Genomic DNA, 25,231 nt, shown 5'->3' with positions numbered 1-25,231 from the left:
AACAGGAGAATTCATTTGTCAAAAATCATCAAATTATACACTTAAGATTTGTACATTTGTACATAGGTAAATTTTATCTCAATATAAAAAGAAAAAACTCACGAAAATTTTAACTTCATCAACAGAATGAATTTTTTTCAAAGCAGCATACTTTGAAAAAGATCAACAGAATTTTATTTTTAACCACTTAATTTTTAACAAAGACTCAAGTTTGAAAGTAAAAACTCAGATGCCCTACCAACTTACTAACACGACTACTGCTCCAATGCAAGAACCTCCCTGCAGTGGAAGGGACTTCAGCCCGGTACTGTGGCCTCTGTTTCCATAAACAACAAATCGGTTCTGTGGTGCTATAAACTCATTTAAGCAGAATGACAATGGAATAAAGACTTAGAGAAATAGAAAAGGGAGTAAAAGAAAGACCAAAATACAGCAAAAAGGCGGCCCCGTACCTGTAGGGAGAGGTATGTATATCCTTTTCTCTAACCTCCTGCGCAAAGCTTCATCGATGTCCCACGGGAAGTTAGTAGCGGCCAGGACCATAACCATTTTGGAGGGATCGTCGTTCTCTAAAGCTCCTCCGACTCCTAGACACAGTAAGGGGGAAAAGGGCGTTTTTCTCACAGCCCTTCATCTTTCATTCAACTAACACGTCTAGACATCAGCCGCGGGCTCGGCGGCAGACTCAGCGACGCGCGCGACGCGGCCCTCCCCACCCCCGCGTGGTGTCGGAACCACACACACCGGCAGGTAACTGTAGCACAAGGAGGTAGGAGGATTCACGTAACCTACTGCAGAATTCTAGTCCAATAAGAAAGAGCAATTTTTTTTTCTGTAAGAAAATGAATATATATTTCCTTTGAAAAGAAGAGGCAAGGGGGATTATACTGTTTCACTCCGTTGTTATTTTTTTAAATCACAAAGGTCCTCAAAAAATTTTTTTTATTTTAGTTGTTACTCTAATTTGATTTTCTCTAGAAGAAAGAATAGAACAGGGTTCACATTTACTTAATACACTAGAATGCAATCATAATTTTGAGAGACAGGTTATACTGCAATAATTTTGTCCTTCAAACTTCTAAGTGACTCATAAAAAATAAACAAGAAATTTAAGAATGAACCTAATAATCAGTCATTGTTGAAAATACCATTTCTTCTTATATCAAGCCAAATATATGTACACAGAGCCTAGTTTTTCAGAATTACAAATTTTAGAATAAAAAACTTCAGGCTTACAGAATGGAAACTCTGGAAAATATATGGTAAAAAAAAAAATTAAAAACTCATGAACTTTATTGATAAGAGTTTCTAGTCTCGTATTAAAAAGTAGTAGATTTAAAGCAACCCAACTCAATATGGTATTTTCTTAATACAGTATTACTAAACTCCTATTTCAGTCATTATCATAAAGAATCAGGCTGTCCAGCTAATAATCAACAGTCACAAATAGCCGGCAATGAACTTCAGCTGACTAAATTTGTATTCAGAGGTATTTTTAATGTTTAATGTGTTTTCCTCTATATCCCCCCTCCAAAACATAACATAGTCACTCCTTTCTCTCATAATTTAACAGAAATTAAAATGGTAAACTCACTGAGGGCAGGGACTCCTAGTACTACACTATTTTATGTATCTGAGAGTGCCTGGCACTGTGCACAACACACACTGAAGTATTCAGTAAGTATCCATGGTTGGTGGGTAACTGTATCTGTTTTAAAACAACACACTCTGGGTATGTCATTTTAACACATTTTATGGTTTCTCATAGTTTGCTTAAATAGCCTCCTGCTCACCACACAACCACCAGAGTAATAAATCTCTAAAAAGTAGCTCTGGGCCCGTCACTCTCTCCCTCCAATGGCCCCTCAAAGTCGTCTCTCTTTATCTGAGTGACTACTACCAATGCTTCAAAGCCCAACTCAGCTATTCCCTTCTGTGACTCCTTTAGTCCAGGTGGTACCTCTCCCACTGTGTTTTCACTATACCTAGAATTTATTTAGTTCTACCACAGAATGTTCAATGTATCAAAATTGTCTGTGAAACTGCTGTTTCCCAGCTAGATGACTGGTGCTCAAACTTTTTGGTCCCAGGATCCTTTTCATACTCTTAAAGATTATTGGGTTTCAGAGAGCTTTTGTGTGCATAGAGTATATCAATATTTATTACTAAAAATTAAAACTGAGAATTTTTAAAAATATTAATTCATTTAAAGCAATAATAATAAATCTATTATTTATTAACATAATTAATACATTTCATGAAAAATAACTATGATTTTCAAAACAAAAAAATTAGTACAAAGACTGGAAATTTTTTGCATTTTTGCAAATCTCTGTAGCATCGGGCTCAACAGGGAAGAGCTGGGTTCTCACAGCTGCTTCTGCTTTCCACCTATCACGACAGCCCGCACTTCTCATGGCCTCTGAAAATCTCCACTGTGCACTTGTGGAGAGTGAGAGGAAAAGGTAAACAATGTCTTGATACTATTATGAAAATAGTTTGGTCCTTGCATGCCTTTTAAAAGAGTCTTAAAGACCCCTGGGACCCTGGGCCACATCTCTAGGAACTTTGCTCTATAGTAAGCTCCTTGAAGGCCACAGCATTCCTTTTCTCTGTAACCTCAGAACCTGAAATGCACAAGTGTGCAGAAAGTACTCTCTGAATTCATGAACCAATGGGTGGACAAACAAATGATTATAAATAAATTCAGGCTGCCTTCTAGTCCATTCATTGAGAATTTCCGAAGTATGAATCTATACAAAATTCAAAACAGAACTGAAACAGTTTTGAGATAGTGATTAAATATCAATTACCATCCATCTGAATGAGCAGTTCAGACTTGACTCTGCGACTTGCCTCGTGTTCATCAGAGGTTCCTCTTCGACTGCAGATAGAATCTATCTCATCAATGAAGATCGTGGTAGGGGCATAAAATCTAGCCTTTGTGAAAATATTTTTTAAAAATCATTTAATTATCTCACAAAATAATCTGAATTTTTTAAAACGCCATTTTGTCCTTCTAACAATGGTTAAAAAACAAAAGAGCAGAAATTTCTCACTGCTTTAAGTAATGCCACCATTTGGTTATGGACAGAGGTTAAATCAATCAACCATATCAGAAAAAGAACATTTCTAAAAATAAAGGTAAGTTACATGGTTGGTGAAGTCAGGGGACCAATAACATGGGGATTCTTTCTACTTTTGTGTTTGGAAATTTCCATAATACAAAAAAGTTTCTAAGGATAAATTATCAGTCTATCCTCAAATATGCATTCTTAAGTAACCACTGCAAACCCCTTACAAGAAAGGAACAAACTTTAATGATAGATCAATTTCTAATTGATTTCAAAATATACATTAAAATACACTTCTACTCAACCAGCTCATCAGAGATCCAGAATCATCAGGCAAACCACACACTTTTTCCAAGTCTCTTCTACCCTCACTAGATGGGATGCCAAAGGGCTTTTACCTCAGAGAGGAAGGGACACGGAAGAGACACCAACTACACAAAACCCACCACCCCGTATCTTATTAGTGTGTCAAGAACTGTTAAACTACAACTACACTTGCCCTTTTTAGAAAAGATCCCTAGGTGAATGGATCTAGACGATAGGGATATAATCTGCCTACCCGAACAGTACTCTGAAATTCGAATATATCATCACTCACCATTTCAAACAAGAGACGAACTAACTTCTCGGATTCACCTCTATATTTAGACGTCAGGGTGGATGAGGAGACGTTGAAGAACGTTGTGCCACACTCGGTGGCGACGGCTTTAGCGAGCATGGTCTTACCAGTGCCTGGGGGCCCAACCATCAGCACACCCTGAAATTTCAGAAGATGTATTAAACGATTTATCAGATTTAAATACTTTCTTATAAAATATCATCAACTATTAACGTACATGAAACTTTTCCCATCAAAAGACAAGCTCATCTGTCATAGTAAAATCACAGTGCATTTAGCACGATTACCATTTTATAGACAGAAAAAATGAAAATGAAGAGTGAGTTCACGAGATGTCTCAAATCAGAGGCACTGAGAGATGGGCTAGCAAAGGGCCTAGACGACAAGGACTCTCCTGGCACACTCTGAAAGAACCTGCCGATTTTCCTGCACCTGGCAGAAGACAAACATGCACGGTCTTGAGTTCCGCCTTAAGGGTGATTGCTCTGTTTAAGCAGTAAGGGTCAGACGACATCTTCTACCACGGGTAACAGAGTTATACATATCTTGCCTCCCTGAGAGGCAAAACCTATCTTCCAAAACACACTTACAAGATACACTTTTAATCAGAAATAAAGATCCATTTATCAGTTACTAAGGCAGCTGAAATCCAGTGGCAATTCAAACAATCAAATTATCTAGCATTTTAGCAGTTTAATGTGCTAGACAGTTAATAGTTTACATAAAAGTGTTAGTAATGAAAGTCACTAAATATAATATAGACTAAAAGCTAAATTTTAGTTCCCTCTCACCTTTGAAAACAAATAAATAGAAAAGTATTCTATAAAAATAAATTAATGAGAAGTAAAAATTATCCAAGAACACCAATCCACTGGTCTTGGAGACTAGTGAATTTTTAAATACTTATTTTCTTCTAACACTTTTAATCAGAGTTCAGATATATAGTTAAACCTACATTTCTTTTGTATAATAGTTTGTGATCTTAAGAATTCTGTGCCATTTGTTAATTTAATGGAATAAGCTTTTGGGGATTTAAACTTTGAAAACTATGTGCACATCAAAGTTTTATAACCTCTAAATTCAGAAACTATCCAAACCCTTTTCTAGCTATATAATTTTGATACCCAGGACAACCAGGGATTACTAGAGTTTGAACACTAGTTTCATTTAAAAATTTTTCTGATTTGCAAGAAGCCTTTAACTATGCATGAGATTGATACTTTGAAAACTGTAAAAACAACGAATGGTATAGACACAGTTACAGAGAAGTTCCAATTTCTCTTTCTAATGTGGCCTCTCAATGACCTCTCAGTTCTTGTAATGTCATCAATGTGGCCACGTCCAGTAGGAGACAATTTCCAACGTTAGCGTCTGTGCACAGATACAGCTCACAGATGCAGTGCAGCATTTATAAATTTCACCTCCTCACAACATGACCCTTCAGCCATCTCCTCTATTTACTGTGTCCTCTACTGGCTTTACTTATTTTAAAAATAAAATCCTTCACTTGACCCTACACACCCTCTATCTACTCTCCACCTTTCTTTCCCCTTCCTTTCCCAGCCAATCTTCCTAAAGAAGAGGTTTATGCTTACTATTTTTCCTTCACCAGCTTCAATCCAACTTCTGCCTCCACTACTTCACTAAAAACACCCGATTTACTAATCCAGTGGTCACTTTTCAACTCACAGTTTCTTTCCTTCTCTCTGACCTTAGATGCTGCCAAAACCTAGGGGTCATTCCCTTCTTCCCCAAACCCTTCCCACCAGGTTGGTTCTGCGACCTGCTCTTTCCTGACACTGCTACTCATGACCATCTTTAGTGCCCTTCAGGTCTCCCCCGCCCCCCTGCCCTTTAAATTCCCAAAGTAATTCTAAGTCTTTTGCAATTTAAAAAACCGTTTATAAAACTCCTTGAACAATTTCATTCACATCCATATTATCAACCACCACTAATCTCACGATTTTAATTTAACTTAAACTCTATCCTAAGCTCCAGACCTCTATTCCCAATTACCCGCTGAGTTTTTACCTAAATATATTTTGATTCTATTTAAACCTGCTCTTCTCCTCAATTTCCAATATCAGGTACCCTATATAATGAAGAATTGGCTGGTTCTTTTCCTCAGTTCCTGGGAGGCAGATTCTAAATGCTTGGAATTTCCCAAGCAATAGGAGTGTCTTTGTTTTTCACTTTGAGCCCTGAAATTTTATGCTAATGAAGTGACTGACTCACAGTGGGCCCCTGTATAGATTATGTTAATGAGATGACTCAGGATGGGGGCCGGCCCTGTCAGAAAAGCCAACCTTGTGATTAGAGGATTGGGGCTTTGAGTCATGTGATATCAACCGGACCTCTGGGGAGAGAAGGGGAACCGAAGATTGAGACACATGGGCTGTGATATAATCAATCATGACTATGCAATGAAACCCCCATAAAAACTCAATAAAAACTCTGGACACTGAAGCTTGAGTGAGTGTCCCTGCCGGCAGCACTGTGTGCACTGTCACGCACCCATGCGCTGGGGGCGTGAAGCATTCTGGGTCCAAGGGAAGAGGACACCAGAAGCTGCGCTGTCAGCACCCTCCCAGTTCTTGCCCTGCACACTTTTCCCTTTGGCTAGTTCTGATTCGCCTCTTTTTGCTATGAGAAAACTGTAATCAGAAGTATAATGCTTTCCTGAGTTCTGAGTCATTCTAGAGAATTACTGAACCTGAGGGCACAGTGAGAACCCCAAATTCACAGCCAGCTGTCAGAGGTGAGGGTGACTCAGGGCCCCCAAATTTGTAGCCAGCATCTGAAGTGAGGGCAGCCTTGTGGAAAACTGCCTGCAATCTGTAAAGTTTGGCCCAATTTTGGGCAGCTGGCATTAGACTAATTGCATACTCCTTCAATATAAGCCTGGAATCTGGGAGTCATACCACGGGTCCCTCTCCCAGACGCCAGAAACCATCAGTCATAGTGTTATCACTTACACATTATGAACACCTCTCACATATCCACCCACTTCTACTGGCCAAATAACAAATGCCGTTGTCCAGGTCCTCATCGTTTGGCTGGACGGCTGCAACAGCCTCCTAACCAGATTCCGCACCTCCACCCTGTGGGCCCATCCCCAGCCCTCCTCCACACGGCGGCCGCGGTGCGCTCCCTACCTCTGCAAACTGCCCTCCTGCTAAGGATTTATAGGGCTCATCTTGATAAGCAGGTTATACCTACCATTCCAGCTATTTTAAAACCCCTTTGAATATCTATTTTATAAAGACCTTATTCTTTCTTTTAAACATTGTTTTAAAAGTTATAATAAAGAGGGAATATATGGTAATATGTTCCCCAAATTAGGTAAATCTTTAATGGTCTATAAAAGTTTTTAAGTTGTGAGAAGCAATCAAAATGCCGAGGGTATCCCAAGCCATTCGTGCAGGTGCAGTTTCTCCTCCCCTTTACCTTTAGGCACATCAAAAGGGAAGGAGGTACTGAGGCTAATTCAGAAGGGCAAAGTAAGACCATGCTTGTATTTCACTCCACCAGTCAGAGTAAAGAAAGACTCTGCCTATGGCAAAAAAAACCTCCAGGCAGCAGCTGTTGGGATGGTTTTTTAATATGCTAAAATGAAAACACTGGACTTAGGAGGAACTAGTCTGGGGCAGGCTTTAAACTATAAATCACAGAGCAAGTTAGTAAGATATAAACATTCTGATTACATCTGAGAATTATGCCAAGCCTTGGTGAAGTCATCAAAATAATTAACTTTGAGAAATATGCCAGCTTTTAAAAAGGTATTTATTTGATCACTTATTTCTTACTATGTACTATTACTGTTTAATTTGCTTGCTAACTTTTTATTTACAAAAACAGACATCTAGAAATCTCTTACAGCTAATCTCTAGCTCAGTGCCCCTGAGGGTACAGCGTGGAAGAGGATCGGTTCAGCGCTCAGGCCCTCTCCGGCCGCACACAGAGGCTGCGCACGCGCGCGCGCACCCAAGCCCCGGTAGGTGAGGTGCGTATAAACCTCCCCAACCTCCACAACCTCTGTTCACAGACACACACAGACACTACAAGGCCAGCTCTTATTATCATGTAAGCAGCATTTTTACACCTGTATTATTCTAATACATTCTCACCTTCCATGGCCTTCTAATCCCTTTGAAAAAGTCAGGCATCCACATGGGAAGAACAACAGCCTCCCTTAGCAGCTTCTTAGCTTCTTCCAGATCTGCTATGTCGTCCCTTTGTAAGAACAGCAAAGTTCCATGTTTACTCAGGGGCACCTTTGATTTACAGTCAATACTAATTCTTTTAATTTTTTTACTTATGAAATTATTTTTACGTTAAGAACATTGTTCTAATTTTTACTGTAGCAAATCAATCAGTGAAAAAATATTGCAGTTATAAATTAGGATGTGTTATTCAATTAACAACCCTTGTCAGTAATGTCAACATCAAATTAACATGTAAAATGTCTTGGTTATTTCTGAAAGAAGAACCATCCTGCCAATTCTACAAACCCCTATTACGGATGAAATTATAATCAGGAGGTGAATGTATAACAAAACAAGCTCATACCAAGCCAACCTGTAACTTGTTTTCTCTGCTACTTTAATTCAAGAATTTAACAGACTAACCAATGAATGCTTGGATTCCTAGATACGATGTCTCTCTCAAGGGCTTCCACCAGATCCTTATCATATGCAGCACCATCAAATTTTGGAATTTCACCATCACTTGTACCATCTTGCGTATTTTTCCTTCCCTGGGGACAAGTGTAAAAAAGTACTGGTCAATAACAAGGTAAAGTTAATTAGCATCACTGAGCATTCTAAATTTTGCTATATAACCACTTTCAATGACTTACTGTTTTTTAAAATAGTGTTTTCTGACTGCCCAAACGCCATCCTCCCCTACTAATGCATCAGAAATAGATGAACTGGCCAACTTTATTAGAGACTTCAAATTTACACTCTTGAGGGGACAGTTGCATGTAAGACTAAAATGAGCTAGATACCTCTAAATTTGTGGATACAAGGGATTTCTACCATCACCAGAAAATATTAAGAATATTAATAAAGAAAAAAATCAATTTACTGAGAATCTACTGCATGGCAAAAAAAAAAAAAATCTCGTATGTATTACCTCATTTAATACAACAACCCTACAAGGCTGGTATTTTTACCCTATTTTTACAGATAAGGAACTAGGACTCAGAAAGGTTAAGTAACCTAAGTTCACAATTATTAAATGTCAGAGTACAGATTTTAACTCAGATCTTCCTGACTCCCCAAACCCATACCTTCCCACAGCATCAGATGACCTCAGGCCTGGCTGCGTCAGCTTGAAGCTTAAGAGCAGGTTATGTACAGCAGAACTACTACTCCCCACCAAGCATCTGCGAGAGAGGCTGCAGACGAGGAAGGAGTTGGGCCTCAGAACTGCATCTTACAAAGCCTTTTCCCTGTCCCTGTAAGGACCAACTCAGGACTCAGGATTTCTTCCCAGTAAGGTCCTTGGACCCCCATCATAAAGTCAATATAATGACAACGGTAAAAGGACCTTTTAAAATAGTACCATTAGGATAATCAAAGCAATATACTTTACCCCAAATTCTTCATTTAATAGGATAGTGGCTTTAAAAAAGAATTATATGCTATGGTTTCTATGGAGTTCTGCCAAGATTTACTCAGCTCTGAAGAGCATTAAATGAAACGTGCTCAGCTGCCAGAGGCAGCTCACCACTGGAATTCCTTCAGCAGACAGAGCCATGCACCTCCCAGAGCTGCAGCCCCACAGTTACTGCCTAATACAAAAATGAAAGGAAAAATGGGCCAAAAATGAGTTGATTTCCTAAGCTTCAATCTGAAAAGAGAGAACAGGACGAACCTCTCCTACCACACCTCATCTGAGAAAAACCAGACTCGATCAGACATGCTGAGGGGACGAAATAGCTCGCTTTGGGCAAATGCTGAAGTTCTTTAAGCCACTAGGTAAGTGACCAAACAGGACTCTGGTGACTTGACCCCAAAATGAGTAATTTACTGTCTTTGGGTAGCATGGCAACAGTATTAGGCTAACTTTTCAGAAAGATTCTTGATTCTTGTATTTCAGATGACAGATCCCAATATTGACACTATTAAAGGAGTAAATTTCTGGGATGCCTACACAACAGAGATAACATCAACACATTTAAAATAAGCTCGGCCTAGCATCACATTTTATAACAAAGACAGGCCAAGGCTAGTCAAATTCAAACAAATCACTAGGAACACTCCGTAATCATTTTAGAACTCTTCTAGAAATAAACCAACTAAAGAATGAAACAGAAACGGATCCATCTGGGACTTCACAAGCTTTGATACGGCACTACAATCTGAGACTTACCGAAAACTCAGTATTAAAAAATGAAAGTACATCATCTTAATATGAATGTCCAAGTGGTAGGGAGGATTTGATAAACACTACCAAGGGAAAGGAAAAGCTGTACACTTATCTGAAAGTAAGAGAAATCACAGGATTTTTAAGAACAATAAATACGTGACCATCTATGTCCAGGACATTTTATGGTTTTAGATTAGTCAACGAAAAAACATTATGTGCCCTCCTCGAGCATCCAGTCTAGTGAGGGTAACAAGTAAACAAACTCAAAACACAGGTAATTATAAAATATGAAGTGCGATGAAAAAAACTGAGTGGTCAGTGTGGCTACAAGTTGAGCAAATGGAGTGGGTTGGAAAGACCGTCAGAGGCCAGCTCACTGGGCCCCTATAGGCCATGGGGAGGAGTTTAGATTTTATTCTAAGCACGTGGGGAAATTTTTGAAATGTGCTAAGCAGAGGAATGACAGGATCTGATTTACATTTTAAAACGACCCTCCCCTCTGCTATCTGGAAAACAGATGGGCTGGAGGAGACGCAGAAGCAGAGAAATAAGAGCCCACTGCAGTAGTCAAGGTCAAGGCCCTCAGTTCACAGACAAGGAAATGTGGGTATATGCCAGTCAAATGACTTGCCCTAGCAGCAAAAGGTTCTCAATGGTAGAGAGGAGACTGGAACACAAATTAAATATTCCAAAGAAGATTCTAGAACTTTTTTGAATCAAAATGGTGAGGTTATTAAAAAACAGATTTAGGAAACTGAAAATAATTAATTTGGTTATATTGGGAAATCAACCAAATGGGTGACAATTATCGTTCATCACAAATATTCAGACAAATTAAAACAGGGATATTAGATATAAGTTAGTAACTGCAGTTTCAGTTAATCCGCTAGGTTAACCGCAACACCTAAAAGAGGTTTAGTTTTCAGGCAATAAAGCTAACCTCACCCAAGATACTATCCACACTGTTTATAGCACTAATACTAGCTGCAGCATCACTGAAATGGTCCTAGAGATCTCGGCTTAGATACCCACACTAACTGACTAAGGTCAACATTAACAGAAATTTTATATTTAGCATGAAGGCTGCTATACTCTTTTTTCTTCTTAAAGCAAAACATTTTAACTTCTTTCTACTAGTATCTAAATTACCCATATCAAGAAAGGTCTATTATTGATCTTTCATTAGTATTGGCTAGTCATTCTATTTGAGGAAAATGAGGCTACAATAAGTGACTAACTCAGTAGTACAAAGTCAATTAATGACACAACACAACTTGGTCTAAAACGCAAATAACGGTTTTTGCATTTTATCATGTGCGTTCGCACCTCGGCAGATTAAGAGAAACATGCTCAGTCATTAGCCCTGGCTCTTACATTTTAAGAGAAATATTGACAAATAAATTATACTCAAAGAAGGGTGACAAATGGTTCAAAAACCATGTCATATAGAGAAAGGTGAGGGACATCGGTGACATTTAAGCTGAAGCTAACAGAGCAACACAACCAACTGAACTATTCACCTCCACGTACTCTATATTACTCCAAAGGAAAGACCCAGGACCAATACACAATAACAAAAGAGGTCAATTTCAGAGCAACAAAACAAAGAATTTTCTAAAAATGAGTCTGTACAACAAGGGAGTCATCTCTCTTGCTGGGCAGTGAGCTCCCCAACATTAGAATCACAGGCTGATTAGTAATGAAAACCACTGGCCCACAGTCACAGGGATGTCTAAGTGGAATTATAGCTGACCTTTGTTCTTTCTGCAAAGCCACTGCCTCTCACTTGCCCAGTTATTCGTTTCCTGAATTCGACTGCCCACGGCAAGTGCAAAATTTCTTGGAAATCTCATTGTTTCTCTTTTTTTAAAAAAAAATGATCTGAATTCTGTGACGTATCTGTGTTAGGTCCCCACTATCATGTTACCTTTATAGCTAACACCTGTATACAGCTTACTATGTGCAGCCACTGTTCGAAGTACATGACTTAACCATCTTAAAGGTCTTAGGAGTTAGGCACTCTTATTATTTCTACCTCATAGATGAGAAAATTGAGGCACAGAGAGGTTAAGTAAGTTGTCCAAGGACACCCAGCTGGATCCTAGGCAGTATGGCTCCAAAATCAGTGCTTTTACCCACTTTGTACACTATGGCATAATGCTGTACACTTTGGGCTACGCGTACCCCAGTGTAAGAGGCAAACAGAGGAAAAATTTACAAGGTCCCTAAACTGCCTCCCACTCTAAGACTTTATTACTTTACAAGGGAAAGTAGGTTGATAAATGCAAAATGCTTACTAATTTCAGTGGCACGTCCTGCATTAGAGTGTTAATACAAAATCGGTTTAAATTGAAATAATGAAATCACAGATTTCTGCTTACTTATCAATAAATTTACTCTTGTAACAATATTTATGAATAATTACTCTGTACCAGGCACTTTTCCAGGCACTAGGAAATAGCAATATTCCAAACAGACAAAAATCCTGCCCTCAGAGGCATGTATTCACCTTAGAGGACACAATACATAAACCAGTGAAACACAGTAAAACATTTAGGGACAGAAAAGCAAGTTCGAATGCAATAAAATTAAAAATGAAATAGAAGCAAAAACCAACACTATAAATTAGCTGCCATCAGAGAAAGAATTTGTGGAGTGATTTAATATCCAAAGGACAGAACAAGATATTTCTTAAAAACAAGTCACTGATAACATGAATGCCCAATAAACACATGAAAGAACTTGTTGCCTTATAAGTTATCAGGTATATACACAATACATGGTAAATACACTGGTAAAATCACAGTAAGACTCACCAGAGATAGACAGTGTCAAATGTTGGTAAAGATGTGGAGCAACTAGAACTTTCAGACTCTGCAGGTGGGAGTGGAAATTGGTATAATGGCTTTGGAAGATGACTTGGTGTCATCTACTGAAGTTCACCATATGCATATCCTGTGGCCCATCAATTCGACTCGTAGGTATGTGCTCACTAGAAAGGCTTGTGCACATACCCAAGGGTAAGTACAAAACTACCCAAGGTAGCAGAACCAATGATAGTTTCAAACTAGCAGCAATCCAAAAACCCATTAACAGTAAAACAGATTTAACTGTGGTATGCAATACTGTATATTTATGAAAATAAACAAACTTCAGATATACACAACAGCACGGAAGAATTTCACTGACATATGTTAAGTCAAAAAAAGCCAAACAAAAAAGAATACTCACTGTACACAAAGTTTCAAAATAAGTATAACTAATTTATGGTATCAGAAATCAGAATAGTGGTTACTTTGGGGAAGGAAGTAGCAAGGATCAGAAGGGATCATGACTATGGTGTCTGAGGTGCTAACTGTTCTATTCCTGATCCCTGAATGACAGTTCCGTGGATTACATGGTATTTACAGAAGTTACAATGCAAAGGTGTGCTGAAGCTTACTCTGACTGATTTGTAAGGGTCAATTATTAAATTTTCAGGAATTTTTCAAGCCAGCTGTGAAAAACAGCCATTAAGAAAAACTAAATTACACAAACTTCGAATAAATTATATTAAAAACAAAAGTAATAATTACTCAAAATTCCTCACTTCTAAAATAAACTAGTACCTACACACTTGAGGTTACTTAAGTCTGTCGTGTCTGTGTGCTAGAAATACTACAGAATGGTACGTTATTATCCATCTCATCTTGACTCTGAGTTCAGGGACTTCATGTTGGTAGCTTGAAATCAGTCACAGTGGAAGTATTTATGCTATAGAAACCAGTAAATGCTACAAATCAGGGCTTGATTTCTTGTTTTGTTAACTGTCTAAACTTAAAGTAATGGGGAAAATGTTAAACCTAAAAGGTGTGTCATATCTACAGTTGTTACAATGTAAATAGCATAAAAAAATTAAGGAAATAATTTTTCAGTATTTGAAAACTATGATCTGATTCACCAAAGTTGCTCAAGTGATTGACAAATGCATGAGGTCTCAACAAATGTTTCGGCTGTTTCACTTTCATCTGACTCATTAATGAAAACAAAATATCTACCAACATCCTGCCAGAACTACATTCCTATTCAACTGTCAATTGCAACCTTAGGTACCTACAGATACAAGAGTTAAGCAAAAATCAGCAAAGGCATTCTGTGAGCGTCCACTTGATCCATAAAATGTACAATAAAGAGTACTGCATATGTTGCTATTTGTAAATTATATGTAGTGCACCCTTTATATCAGATTTAAAATAAATTTGTGTGTGAATGTGTACACACACACACACACACACACACACAGGTTTTTCAGAAAACTAGTTATTAAACATTTACCAGTACACTGCTGGTTAGATGATCATAATTCATCAAATAGTACCCTTATAGTCTGTGCACTTTCCTTCAATAAAAAGATTTTTTAAGTCACCGTTCACTTGTATAACCACTGATTAGCAGCGTTCAAGAGAATACTCCAGGTTTACAATGACTCTCCATACCAGACATCCCTAAACTTAGTCATAAGAAGGAAATTCAAAAATGGCCATTTGTTACATGTAATTCAATGAAATGAAGTCCCTTAAGTGTAATAACTTTAAGTCCATGAAGATGATTTACCATACTTTATCTGAATTCTATTCAAAAGCACATACAGCTTTAATCACGAGATCATAAATGGAAGCACTGCTCATTTCACTAAGAGTTAATTAACCATAAAGCCACAGTCTTTAAAAATACTTGCGAATCAGAATTTTATGAATTAAATGTTTTTGGTTATAATAGAAACACATTTATTCTGCTACCTAATATTTTGCTTTTATACTATGGTTTTAAATTAAAAAATGTGTTTGTTATTTTACATATATTTCTATACTGACTCTTAGCTTAAATAGTAAAATAATAATATCCAATTTTCTCAGGTACATTCAGATAAGACTAAAAAACATAGCTGTAGAAGATAATTTATTCATCTGATTCCCTCTTCAATAAGAAAATAATCACCTTGAGGCCAGGAGTCACCCTTTATTAAAGTCTGCCTTCCTAGTACCTAGATGTATGACTAACACAAAGCGTGCGCTTAATAAAGGGGCATTAACTAAATGGCGTTAACAAACTGGCCTCATGATGACTCGGTACCTCAGGGGAAAAAACTGTAAGGCCTGAGTAACAGATCGCTATACAAAGGGACTGTTATTTACTGAAAAGCAGTATTTCTAAGCTTGGACCTAACTTGAAGCTTGTTAGCAATTTAAAAAAAGAAGAAAGATTTAATCACTCTCAGAAAATGAACTGGTACTTTTAAAAGAAACAGATATTTGTGACGCATTAAAATAAGACAGGAAGCATTTGCAAATAAGAAGCTACAGAGCATAATGATTAGGCACTCAGGTGTCAGAGTTCAAGTCCTACTTCCACCACCTACTTGCAGTTATGACTTTCGGGTGTCAATTTCTCCAAATGTAGAACAAGGGAAATAACGCTGAGTTCACAGGAATCTGTAGGAACTGGTACAGCTAAGTGTGCTCAAGGCAGAGTAACATCTGTTGCTACTGCGTTTACTATTGGTTGCTCCTTCATACAGTTCACAACACTAAACTAAAAATCCAAAGATCCTGAGAATCTTAAGCAAAATATTTAATTTCTCTTGTTCTCATTTTTTTAAACATCTAAAAAGTTAAGTGCTTGGAGAGAACAGCAGCTTTCAAACTTCTGACCATGACACAAAGTAATAAATCCATTTTAGACCATGAACTAGTGTACACAAACATATAATTATATTAACTAAATTTTTACATATTCATGTAACAAATTGTTTTTCTCAAAGTGTCCCTTCAATGGACAATGCACTTTGAATTTTCCAGTCTATTTCATTTTATCTTTAAAGCTGGCTACAACCCACAAAACTGATTTTAAAAAACCAATAATACTGAGGACTACTGTCTCTCTGAGGACGCTTCCCGCTCATTTTCAAATTGCCTTTCAAGGGCAGCGGGTATCACCTGACCTGCCCCCACCTTCCCGCAGCCTTCAGCAAGCTCAGGGACTCCAGTGTGCTGCCGAATACCTGAGTGCTTAGGATAATCATAACCAAACCAAGTATACTTTCCAAATTCTAATGACGTTTACATGAGTTCGGGTTTTTTTTTTTAATGGTAGTCCCTTTTGTTTCAGAGTGACTCAGAAAGTATCGTTTATCTTCAAACAACTGCAGAGTTCTTTTTTTTTTTTAATAAACATCTTACTTTCCAGTGACATTCTGAGTACTTACATGTCAATGAAAAAACAGCTAAGATTTAGAAAATTTGGAACTTTTAAAGTAAAAGACAATTTACAATATCCAGAAAAATTTATTTGACATTCAACAAATATGGCCCAATTGTTTTGTTCTTTAAGAATCACATTTAAAAATCGACATTTATTTAATTTTTCTGGAACTCTTTTCAAAGCCAATCCAGATTTTTTACCTAGTTTGGCAGGGATACTGCATAATATGAAAAATACTAAAATAAAGACAAAAAAGATCTATGACTTCATAAATTCCATTCCAAGCTCCATTCCCTACTCTATGACCTTGGGTAAGTTACTTTAGCTCTCTCTACCTCAGCTTCTTCATTTGTAAAAATGTGAATAAAATGACTGCCTACTTCATGGGATTGTTTCATAAATTATTATGTAATCACTCCAAATGGTACGCAGCAAGGAAGCATCCAATAAACCATGACCAAGATTCTTCTCTTGTGTTATCTGAACTCAAGGTAAAGACTGAAAGTTCCTCACCTGGTTCTAAAAGTGTACCTAAAAGCTACAAGCAGAGTGAGGGGTGGACTTCAGCTGTTAGTTTATTCTCTAAAATGCAAACCATAGTTAGCTACACAAAAATGAAGAACAGAGGGAAAAACAAAGATGATATGTAAAATTCAGATTTTTAATTATCCATTTATGTGGTTTTTGATACTGGGGAGAACCAGTTCAATTTCATCAGCAGGAAAATTAATTTACTAGTAGCCCTCACCAATCCCAAAAGGATCTGAGACAGAATCACTTACTGCTTTATGGTGTAATAGCTCCAATAAATTACAAACATAAAAAATCTAATTCATTTTCAGTATTCTAGTGAGATAGAGGTAGAATATGTCTCTGACTCTAACTCATGACTAGAAATACTCAGAAAATATCAGCTTCCATCCTAAAAAAACCACAAAGTATAGGAAGTTGGTCTGTGTAGAAAGCTTACCTACTGACTGAAATGATACATAGTAAAAATATTCAAATATAGTATGTAATTTTGAAGCATAACCAATTGCTATTAGTTCTAGCTATATTTTCATGACAAATATCATGGCATAAATGTGATGGCATATCCTGAACCCCTAGCTAGGAAAAGAAAACTTCTCTGTGGCAATTCAATAACATCCTCATTCGTGTCTGACATCACAGAGGAAATGGGGAACTCTATCACCAAAAATTTATTTTTGGCTTTTCATTAAAATTAAGGCTAAGAAAAATATCAGGTCATCTTGGCTTCTTTACAAAATTATTTTCAGCCCATTTTTCTAAAGTCCATTTTAAGGGCAGTACAGGATTTCTACCCAGTATTATGTTTATTCACTAATCAGTTTCCCCAATAAAGTAAATGTACATACTAAATCCTAACCAAGGAAAATTTTCTCATTAGGGAAAAAAATTTTGTTCTATCTAAAATTTGCAGATAAATCAAAGATTTTTAAAATTGTTATCCATGGTGAACCGTATCTATCATTTTATTCTGTGAATACGGTATATTCATCTACTTCTTTATATATTTTTCCCCTACAGTTACGTTTTCATTTACTGTTCATTTTCATTGAGAATATTTATAAAAAAATTTAAAGTTTTAAAAACTTTATTTTGAATACTTCTACAGAAGATCCGTTTCACTTAAGATTTCTCTGTGTGTGTGCGTGCGCGTGTGTGTATTTTTTAATGTATCTCTGAGGTTACTGACATTGCAGAATGGCCTTTAAAGTGCAAAAACTGCTTAGGTTTTGATTTAGACTTTTTAAAAAAAATCTCTTGCATGTCAAAACCCAGGTCCTCTGAAAAGACAACAAAAATTGTAATATGCACCAGAGGTCATGGCCTTCAAGTGAGTGCGGTACAAAGAGGGCGCCTTGCCTTGTCGTCTCTCCCTCTCGCTCTGCACTCCTTGTCCCTACTCGCAGAGGGCCTCTCACTCTTCGATATGGGATGTGCTCGGCCCACGGGTCCCCGGCCTCCTCCTCCGGGCATTTCTTTCCTCAGCGGTCTTACTTCCCGATTAGGACGCCTTATCTGAGGTGGAGCTCTGACAAAAAAAAAAAAAAATTATAATTAAAATTAATCACAGGCAAAAGTATTTCAGTACTACCTTAGTCCAAAAAATTACTAAGTCAATAAGCCCACAGGTCAATTTTTTCCCCTTTCGCCAATTCATGGCCACAACTATTAGGTCAGTTTTTCAGAGTGCTTTTCTGTAAAATACAGTAGTTGATACAAACACTAAATACATATAAATGACACAGCAGCAATTATTTTGTCAAAAATAACAATTAATCACCAACAGAGGGCAACACAGACTATTTCCATCTCATAATCTTAATAGTGTAATAGATAGTCAAGTACTTTATTCATTACTGTCCTAAACCAAGAATAAGTAACCTAAAAAAAAAAGCATTAAAAGCTGAAAGGACAAGAATTCGAAATATGTCTATCTGCGTAGCTTACTAATTTATCCTTTAAAACCAAAATGATTTTCTCTGCTTCTGTACTGGAAAAACCAATATTTCATTCATCACACTGCAAAATGACAGGGCTTAACAATGAAATCTTAATTTATGTGTAAAATTTATGTGCAGAAATATTACTCATGCTTTGAGAGTGTCAAAAAATCGCAGGATCATTCAAATTATACAGGCCCCCAAATATGAATTAAGAATCTGGATAACCATACGTGGCGAAGAATGTTACTACACTTATGGTGATCATTTCGCAATATATACAAATATTGAATGATTTTGTTGCACACCCAAAACTAATGTGTCAATTATACATCAATTTAAAAAAGAATTTGGATAAATATATAAATATAATCATGCTCACAAAGTGGCATATTTTGTCATGTAATGTCAAACATGTCTTATTCAAATAGTGAAATTATGGGGTTTCTCAGTATTTATTTGCCTCTCTTTGGGTGCTGCGGGAGACGCCAACACTTTGTGTCTAATCTTAGCTCTTCTTTCTAGCGCTGTCTCTGCCTCCGTTTCCCTCCCTTCACTCTCTCCACAGCTCCGCCTGTATTTGTAAGCCCTTCACATCTCATATGTGTATTCCTTTTCCATCCATATGCCGTATCTGTTATTATCCCTCTTTCAGCTTCATGCTTTTCATTCATCTAACTCATCATAGAATTTCTCTTCCTGGTATCAGAAAAAGTGGCACACGTGTATAACTCAATGAACCCAGAAAAACAGGAAAACGGATGAAAAGGCATAAAAGGCTGCAAAGTCAAGGTAAAAAAATGTTACCATATTGCAGCCTCTCCAGACCCCTGGAATCAGACCACTGCGTGAAACTGCTAAGGACAAGCGAGGCTGGTGAAAAGTGTATGTTCACCTACTAGGTCACCATATGTGGAACATCTGAATCCTTGGAGCCCAGTCCAGTTAAACAATCGTTTATTGAACACACACACCCATTAGGAGGCATGGAGCCCCTCCTGTGCTAGGCCCCCGGAGGAGACACAGATGACTAAGCAATCTTATGGGGGAAAAATCCACAGGAAGGGGACTTGAACATCGTGCACAGTAAAATGGTTACAAGGCATTTTCAAATTTAAAGGTATTACCATGTTTTTGGTTCTAGAGCACTCTGAGTCTTTCAAGCATTCTGCCAGTAAGATAAAAATGGGATGAGACTGGTAGAGAGTAAAAAATAAAAAGTGTTACGTTGCTCTACTCCTAGTATTTCAGTGCAGCTATTGTTTTTTGACTGAACTGTTTTGTTTCGATGAAGGGATGTCAAGCTGTGAAGCAGAACTTCACTTTTATTTACGTATAAAACTGTGTGTATATAAATGTCTTTCCTGAATGGGATTCATGGCCAAAGAGAATCAAACACGACCAACAATCTCTTCCACAGAACGCGCGTCAAGCCTGCCCTTCTGGGAGCAGCTGCGCCTGCTATTTAAATAGTCTGTCATTGTTTGCGGACCTGCCTTTCGGAGGCGCAGCCGGCCTGACGCTTCCGCTCGCCAGCAGCACGCCCGCTCCACCGCTCGCCAGGCTGCGGGCGGCGGCCGGGCCCCAGGGCGACCTGGGGTGAACGTGGAGCCTCCCTCCTGCCGCTGGGCGGGCCCTCCTCCCCGGCCGGCCGCGCGCCGAGCAGTGAGAGCCCCGCGGTCCGCTCCGCACTCGCGTCCGGCTCAACGACGCTGAGTTGTGAGGCGGCTTATTTCAAAGCTGACCACAGGCTGCACCCCAAGCGTCCGCTGCTGCTGCTGACCTTGACCCGCCACTCGGTCTTCCGCCGGGCTCATAAACGGTCTGAATGAAACTGCTCAGGAAGCCGGATGCGCCATTCGAGGCAAGTCCCACGTCTCCTGGAAAGTGGGCCTGCGCTGGGTGAGTCTTCCGTTCGGACTCACTGCGGTTTGCTATTTCATTTGTAACAGACTGTCGGCTTCCCAAAGGACATCCTTGATTCTGTTCTGTACGTCCTCCTCCAACAGCGCATCACTGCACAATGTCATGCTTCAATTTAAGGACTCTGAGTTTCCAGACTATGTAAAAATAAGTCTCCAGGCTTCTTTCCCTGATCTCTTTCTACAAAGAGACCACAGTAGGGCAGCACAGCACCACCAGCCCCCGCCCTAATCAACAGAGGCTGCCCCCTACCAGCTTACAGCTTTTCAAGTACAGACAACTGGTGATCTGCGGGTAAGTCACATGTCCACACTGCGCTCAGTTCTCCTATTGGAGGATACTTCCCTGTAGGGACGGGAAGAAATATGCCTTATTCTATCATATGCAAATAAGCCTGATTTCCTCCAAAAGCCAATACTCCCTTTCTAAGCTATATGAATAATCAATATTATATGTAAGTGTTCTTACCAGCAAAGCTTGTAATAGCAAATACCTGGGAACAACCCAAACACCCAGTATCAGAATAGATGCATAAATTATTATAAATTTACATAATGGGGTACGATATTCATGTGAACATGAATGATAGCCACATGCAATAACATCAGATGACTCTATAATGCTGAGTGTAAAAATAAGTTCAAAGAACACATACAGTATGGTTCCAAGCAAAACAGGATACTGTTTGCAGATACAAATGTATGTACTAAAACTATCAAGAAAGGCAAGGGAACGATAAACCCTAAATCCAGGATAAACCCTCTGAAAGGGGAGCGAAGGGAGCAGGATGCAGAGGAGCTCACTGGGGGCCTTCAAAGTAACAGTAATGTTCTTTATCTTAAATTCCGCAGTGGGTAAATGGATGCTATTGTATTGTGACTCCTTATACTTACCTAAAACTTAATCATTCATATTATCTACTCAGTGGTTAATAAACTTTAAATATGACAAACACAATAACACAAGTAATTAAAGTATCTGAGCACCTAGAAAAATGAAATTATAGGGTTGCTACAAAGTTTTTGGCATGATCAAGAAACATGCATGTGGCAGTGATGTGGGCTCAGAGTACACATCCTCTGTTGAACCTACTGGATTACTGCCTAGCAAATCTCCATAAAAGATTGGGCAACAGAAATAGGACTGTCTAACCACACCACTCTTCCAGGATTCCAGAAGTCAAAGGGAAAGAGACCCCTTCTCAACGTGCCTTCATTCCATGCCATATTAAGAAACAGTCTAAGATACTCTCACTTCTCCAATTGCTCAATAGGCTCCTTCTTAAGATTCCCATCTATTGAGCTCTTTCTATTTCTTCCGGGTTTCTGTTTCATGATTATTCCAAATACTTTGGTTACATCCATTTGTTCATACATTGTTAGAATTCTAGTTTAAGAATAAGTCATTTGGAACAGGTCCTATATTCCCAAGGACAGAAACCAGATTAAACTCCTGGAAAAGAAAAAAATAATCTTACTTGCCATGACATTAATCTATGTGAATTAAATAAACAGGAAAACATCTCTCTCCACGGCTAATGAAAAGAAACGTAAGTTCCAAGTAGTTTACATGATGTTTTTTACTGTAAGAACTTGGAGTCAATACATGAGACTTCTGAGTCTAAGAGAAATTATTTGGTAAGAAATCAGGAGGCAAAAAAACAAAGCTTAAATAGAAATTAGAGGACCTATTATTTGAAATTAAACATTAATGATTAAGAATTTTCATGTCCACTCTGATCAAATATATGACTGCTATTTTTCAAATCAATAATTATTTATTATTTACCTAATAAGGGTAGGAATTATGCTGGATATTGACATACAAATTTTGCAAACACTAATCCCGCCTTCACAGAGAAACAACATGGTGATCTGGAGTTAGCACTACATTTAGAATCCTAAAAACTGCGTGCCTTCCTACTCCCAGATTCACCAATTACTGATTATATAAGCACATCACTTAACATCCATGAGCCCCATGTTCTTCCTCTATAAATGGAGATAATACTTCATACAATTTTTAAATCTATTTTTCATTGAGATATAACATATATTCAGTAAAATGTACATATATCAGGTATACAACTCAATAAATTTTGGTACCATATAACCACCAATAGGACAAGACATAGAACATTTCCCAATATCCCAGAAAGTTTTTCATGGCCCCTGTTAGTAAGTTCAGCTGATAAAGATAACCACTGTTCTGACCCTACTATCATAGATTAGGTTTGCCTGTTCCAGTTTCAGATAAATGGAATCCTATAGTACATACTCCGTGTCTGATTTTTTCCTTTCCAGTATTCCCTGTGAAATTCATCCATGTTCCTACAAATGGGAGTTTATCTTTATCCACAGGTGGGTACTATTCTACTGCATGAATATACAATTTATCTTTCTGTGGATGAACACCTGAGTTGTTTTGCATTTGAGGTTTATTATTAAAGCCTCTATGAACATGGGAATCATGTTCATGGTAAACATAAGCATTCATTTCTGGGGGGTGTGTCCCTGGGAGTAGAATAGCTGGATCACAGGGTCTACGTTAAGAGTAGCTTTAGTGAAGGTAGCCTCCCGTCAGCAACGCATGAGCGTCAGCTGTTCCCTCCCAGCCATCCTGGTGGGCCTGTCTCCCGGTGGTTTTACTTCCCCTTTCCTGAATCACTACGCACGTTAAACACCTTTTCCACAATATGCTCACTGGCCATGTGAATATCTCCTTTTGTAGAGTACCCGTTCCAGTCTTTAGTCCATTTTTTTTAATCAGGTTGTTTGACTTTTTCTTACTGATTTATTGATTGTCGCCCTTTAAAGATTCTGGATACAAGTCCTTAGTCAGATATATACATTGCAAATATCTTCTATCAGTACATGGCTCTCCTCTTTGCTCTCTTAATGGTTGTCTCTTGATGAGAAGAAGTTCACATTTTACAATTCTGATTTACCAGTCTTCTATCTTTAATGCTTTTTGTCCAGTTTAATAAACCTTTGCTACCCCAAGATCATGATGATATCCCTTCCATATTTTCTTCTGAAAGTTTTATTTTATTATTTTTACATTTTAGGTCATGATATATTTCAAATTAACTTGTCTATATGGTGTGAGGTGAAGGGCCAAGATTTTCCTCCCCACATGGATATTCAATTAAGACAGAAGCATTTACTGGTAAGACCCACTTTTCCCCACTGAATTGCTTGGTGCCTCTTCATAAATCAAGTGACTCCACAGAATTCAATCTTTAATAATAAGTTCCAGTTCTAAAAAGAACTTTAGAAATTTTAGTTATTTGCTATCAGAAAATTATAAACAAGTATTTTAGTATGATATATTCCAGAATCTGTTAAAAATATTTTTTTAACAAATACCGAACTCTAAATGAATGCAAGACACTGTGCTACATAATATAAAAGGCCTTTTGTATATTATGTTAAGTCTTTCCTCATTATCTAACAAGAAAATCAATCACATTCAAAAATACATCGAGTACTAGAAGCCATGGTGGTACGAGTTGTTTTGTATCCTCAAGGGTGCTTTTTGTGCAGAAAATACTTCTTCAAAGGTTTACTTTGATATTTTTAAATATTCAACTTATTAAAGTTAAAAATACAAAAATTCAGTTAGTCCTTAAAGCTTTTAGATTCGCTTACAAATCTTTTTCTATGTTCAAGACTAGCAGATTTTAGAAGTCACTTTCAAGAGGCTTTTGAAGAATGCCTGATGCCATCTACCAACCTGACTAATTAAATGCCACTAAAATTTTTAACCTACATTTATAAATGTAACATTTTATTTCCTTAGTTCTTCAACTGTCTTACTTAACAAAGCATAACTTACATATAAAAACTTTCATAAACTTGGTAAATTAAACTTATAAATGAGGTAAGCCTAAATTTCTTCTAAATGTTCCCCAAAGTACTTAACATAAATTTATATGTAAAACCACAGCTCCAAATTATTCCATAATACATTTTAAATTGGAATTGCATGCTTATCACCCTCATCAGCTATATTTTCTTAAATTATAAATACATAAAAATAATAAACAAATATGTACATATCCATTAACAAAAAATAGTATTATTATAGTTTTGATTCTCTTAGACATTTCCAATCTTAATTCTCAAATGTCCCTGGAGCTGAAAGATGCTTACCCACAGCAGAACATAAGCATCACCCAAGTTAACCAAGGTAACATTTAACCAGAAATTTCAGCTGGTATGAGATGTGGAGCTGCTAACATACTTCTCACACCAAATAGTATACAATCCCCTTCAATTTCATGGGGGCTGCCTTCAGCATTTTGATGCTACCCACAGCCAGCTATTTCAGCAAGGACAGCGACTGGATTCTTGTCAGAGATTCTGATGGGACATACTAAGCCTTATTTAAAGTTGCTAAGCCAATCACTCTATCACTTCTAAGGTGTGGGAAAGGGGATGACAACATCACTAATTCTTTGGCGCAGTGGTAGAACTCCACCACTTCAGGCAGGTAAGTTATTTGACTGTACCTTGCTCTTCTTTGGT

At 37.7% G+C, this 25,231-nt stretch overlaps 1 protein-coding gene and 1 long non-coding RNA gene across 6 annotated transcripts in view; one reads left to right on the top strand and one right to left on the bottom strand.

Annotated features, from left to right (window-relative positions):
- The window catches only part of KATNAL1 (katanin catalytic subunit A1 like 1), a 66,732-nt gene that overhangs the window by 19,453 nt on the left and 22,048 nt on the right, over positions 1–25,231 (bottom strand). For all 5 annotated transcript variants that reach the window (XM_031465825.2, XM_031465823.2, XM_010977120.3 and 2 more), the window contains exons 4-9: positions 18,199–18,367; positions 8,322–8,449; positions 7,821–7,926; positions 3,673–3,831; positions 2,814–2,940; positions 453–587 (exon numbers count right to left, since the gene is read on the bottom strand). In XM_031465825.2, coding sequence (XP_031321685.1) covers positions 453–587; positions 2,814–2,940; positions 3,673–3,831; positions 7,821–7,926; positions 8,322–8,449; positions 18,199–18,367 — 824 coding nt within the window. The remainder of the gene's footprint in view (positions 1–452; positions 588–2,813; positions 2,941–3,672; positions 3,832–7,820; positions 7,927–8,321; positions 8,450–18,198; positions 18,368–25,231) is intronic.
- Positions 20,751–24,260, top strand: LOC116157164 (uncharacterized). The gene is made up of 3 exons (XR_004141102.2): positions 20,751–20,996; positions 23,006–23,062; positions 23,770–24,260. It is a non-coding gene; the product is annotated as an uncharacterized LOC116157164 (long non-coding RNA).

This window comes from Camelus dromedarius, chromosome 13, assembly GCF_036321535.1.
Source record: "Camelus dromedarius isolate mCamDro1 chromosome 13, mCamDro1.pat, whole genome shotgun sequence".
In the NCBI taxonomy this organism is placed as follows: Eukaryota; Metazoa; Chordata; class Mammalia; order Artiodactyla; family Camelidae; genus Camelus; species Camelus dromedarius.
Note: the sequence above shows the minus strand (reverse complement) of the source record. Positions and strands in the feature narration are given on the sequence as shown.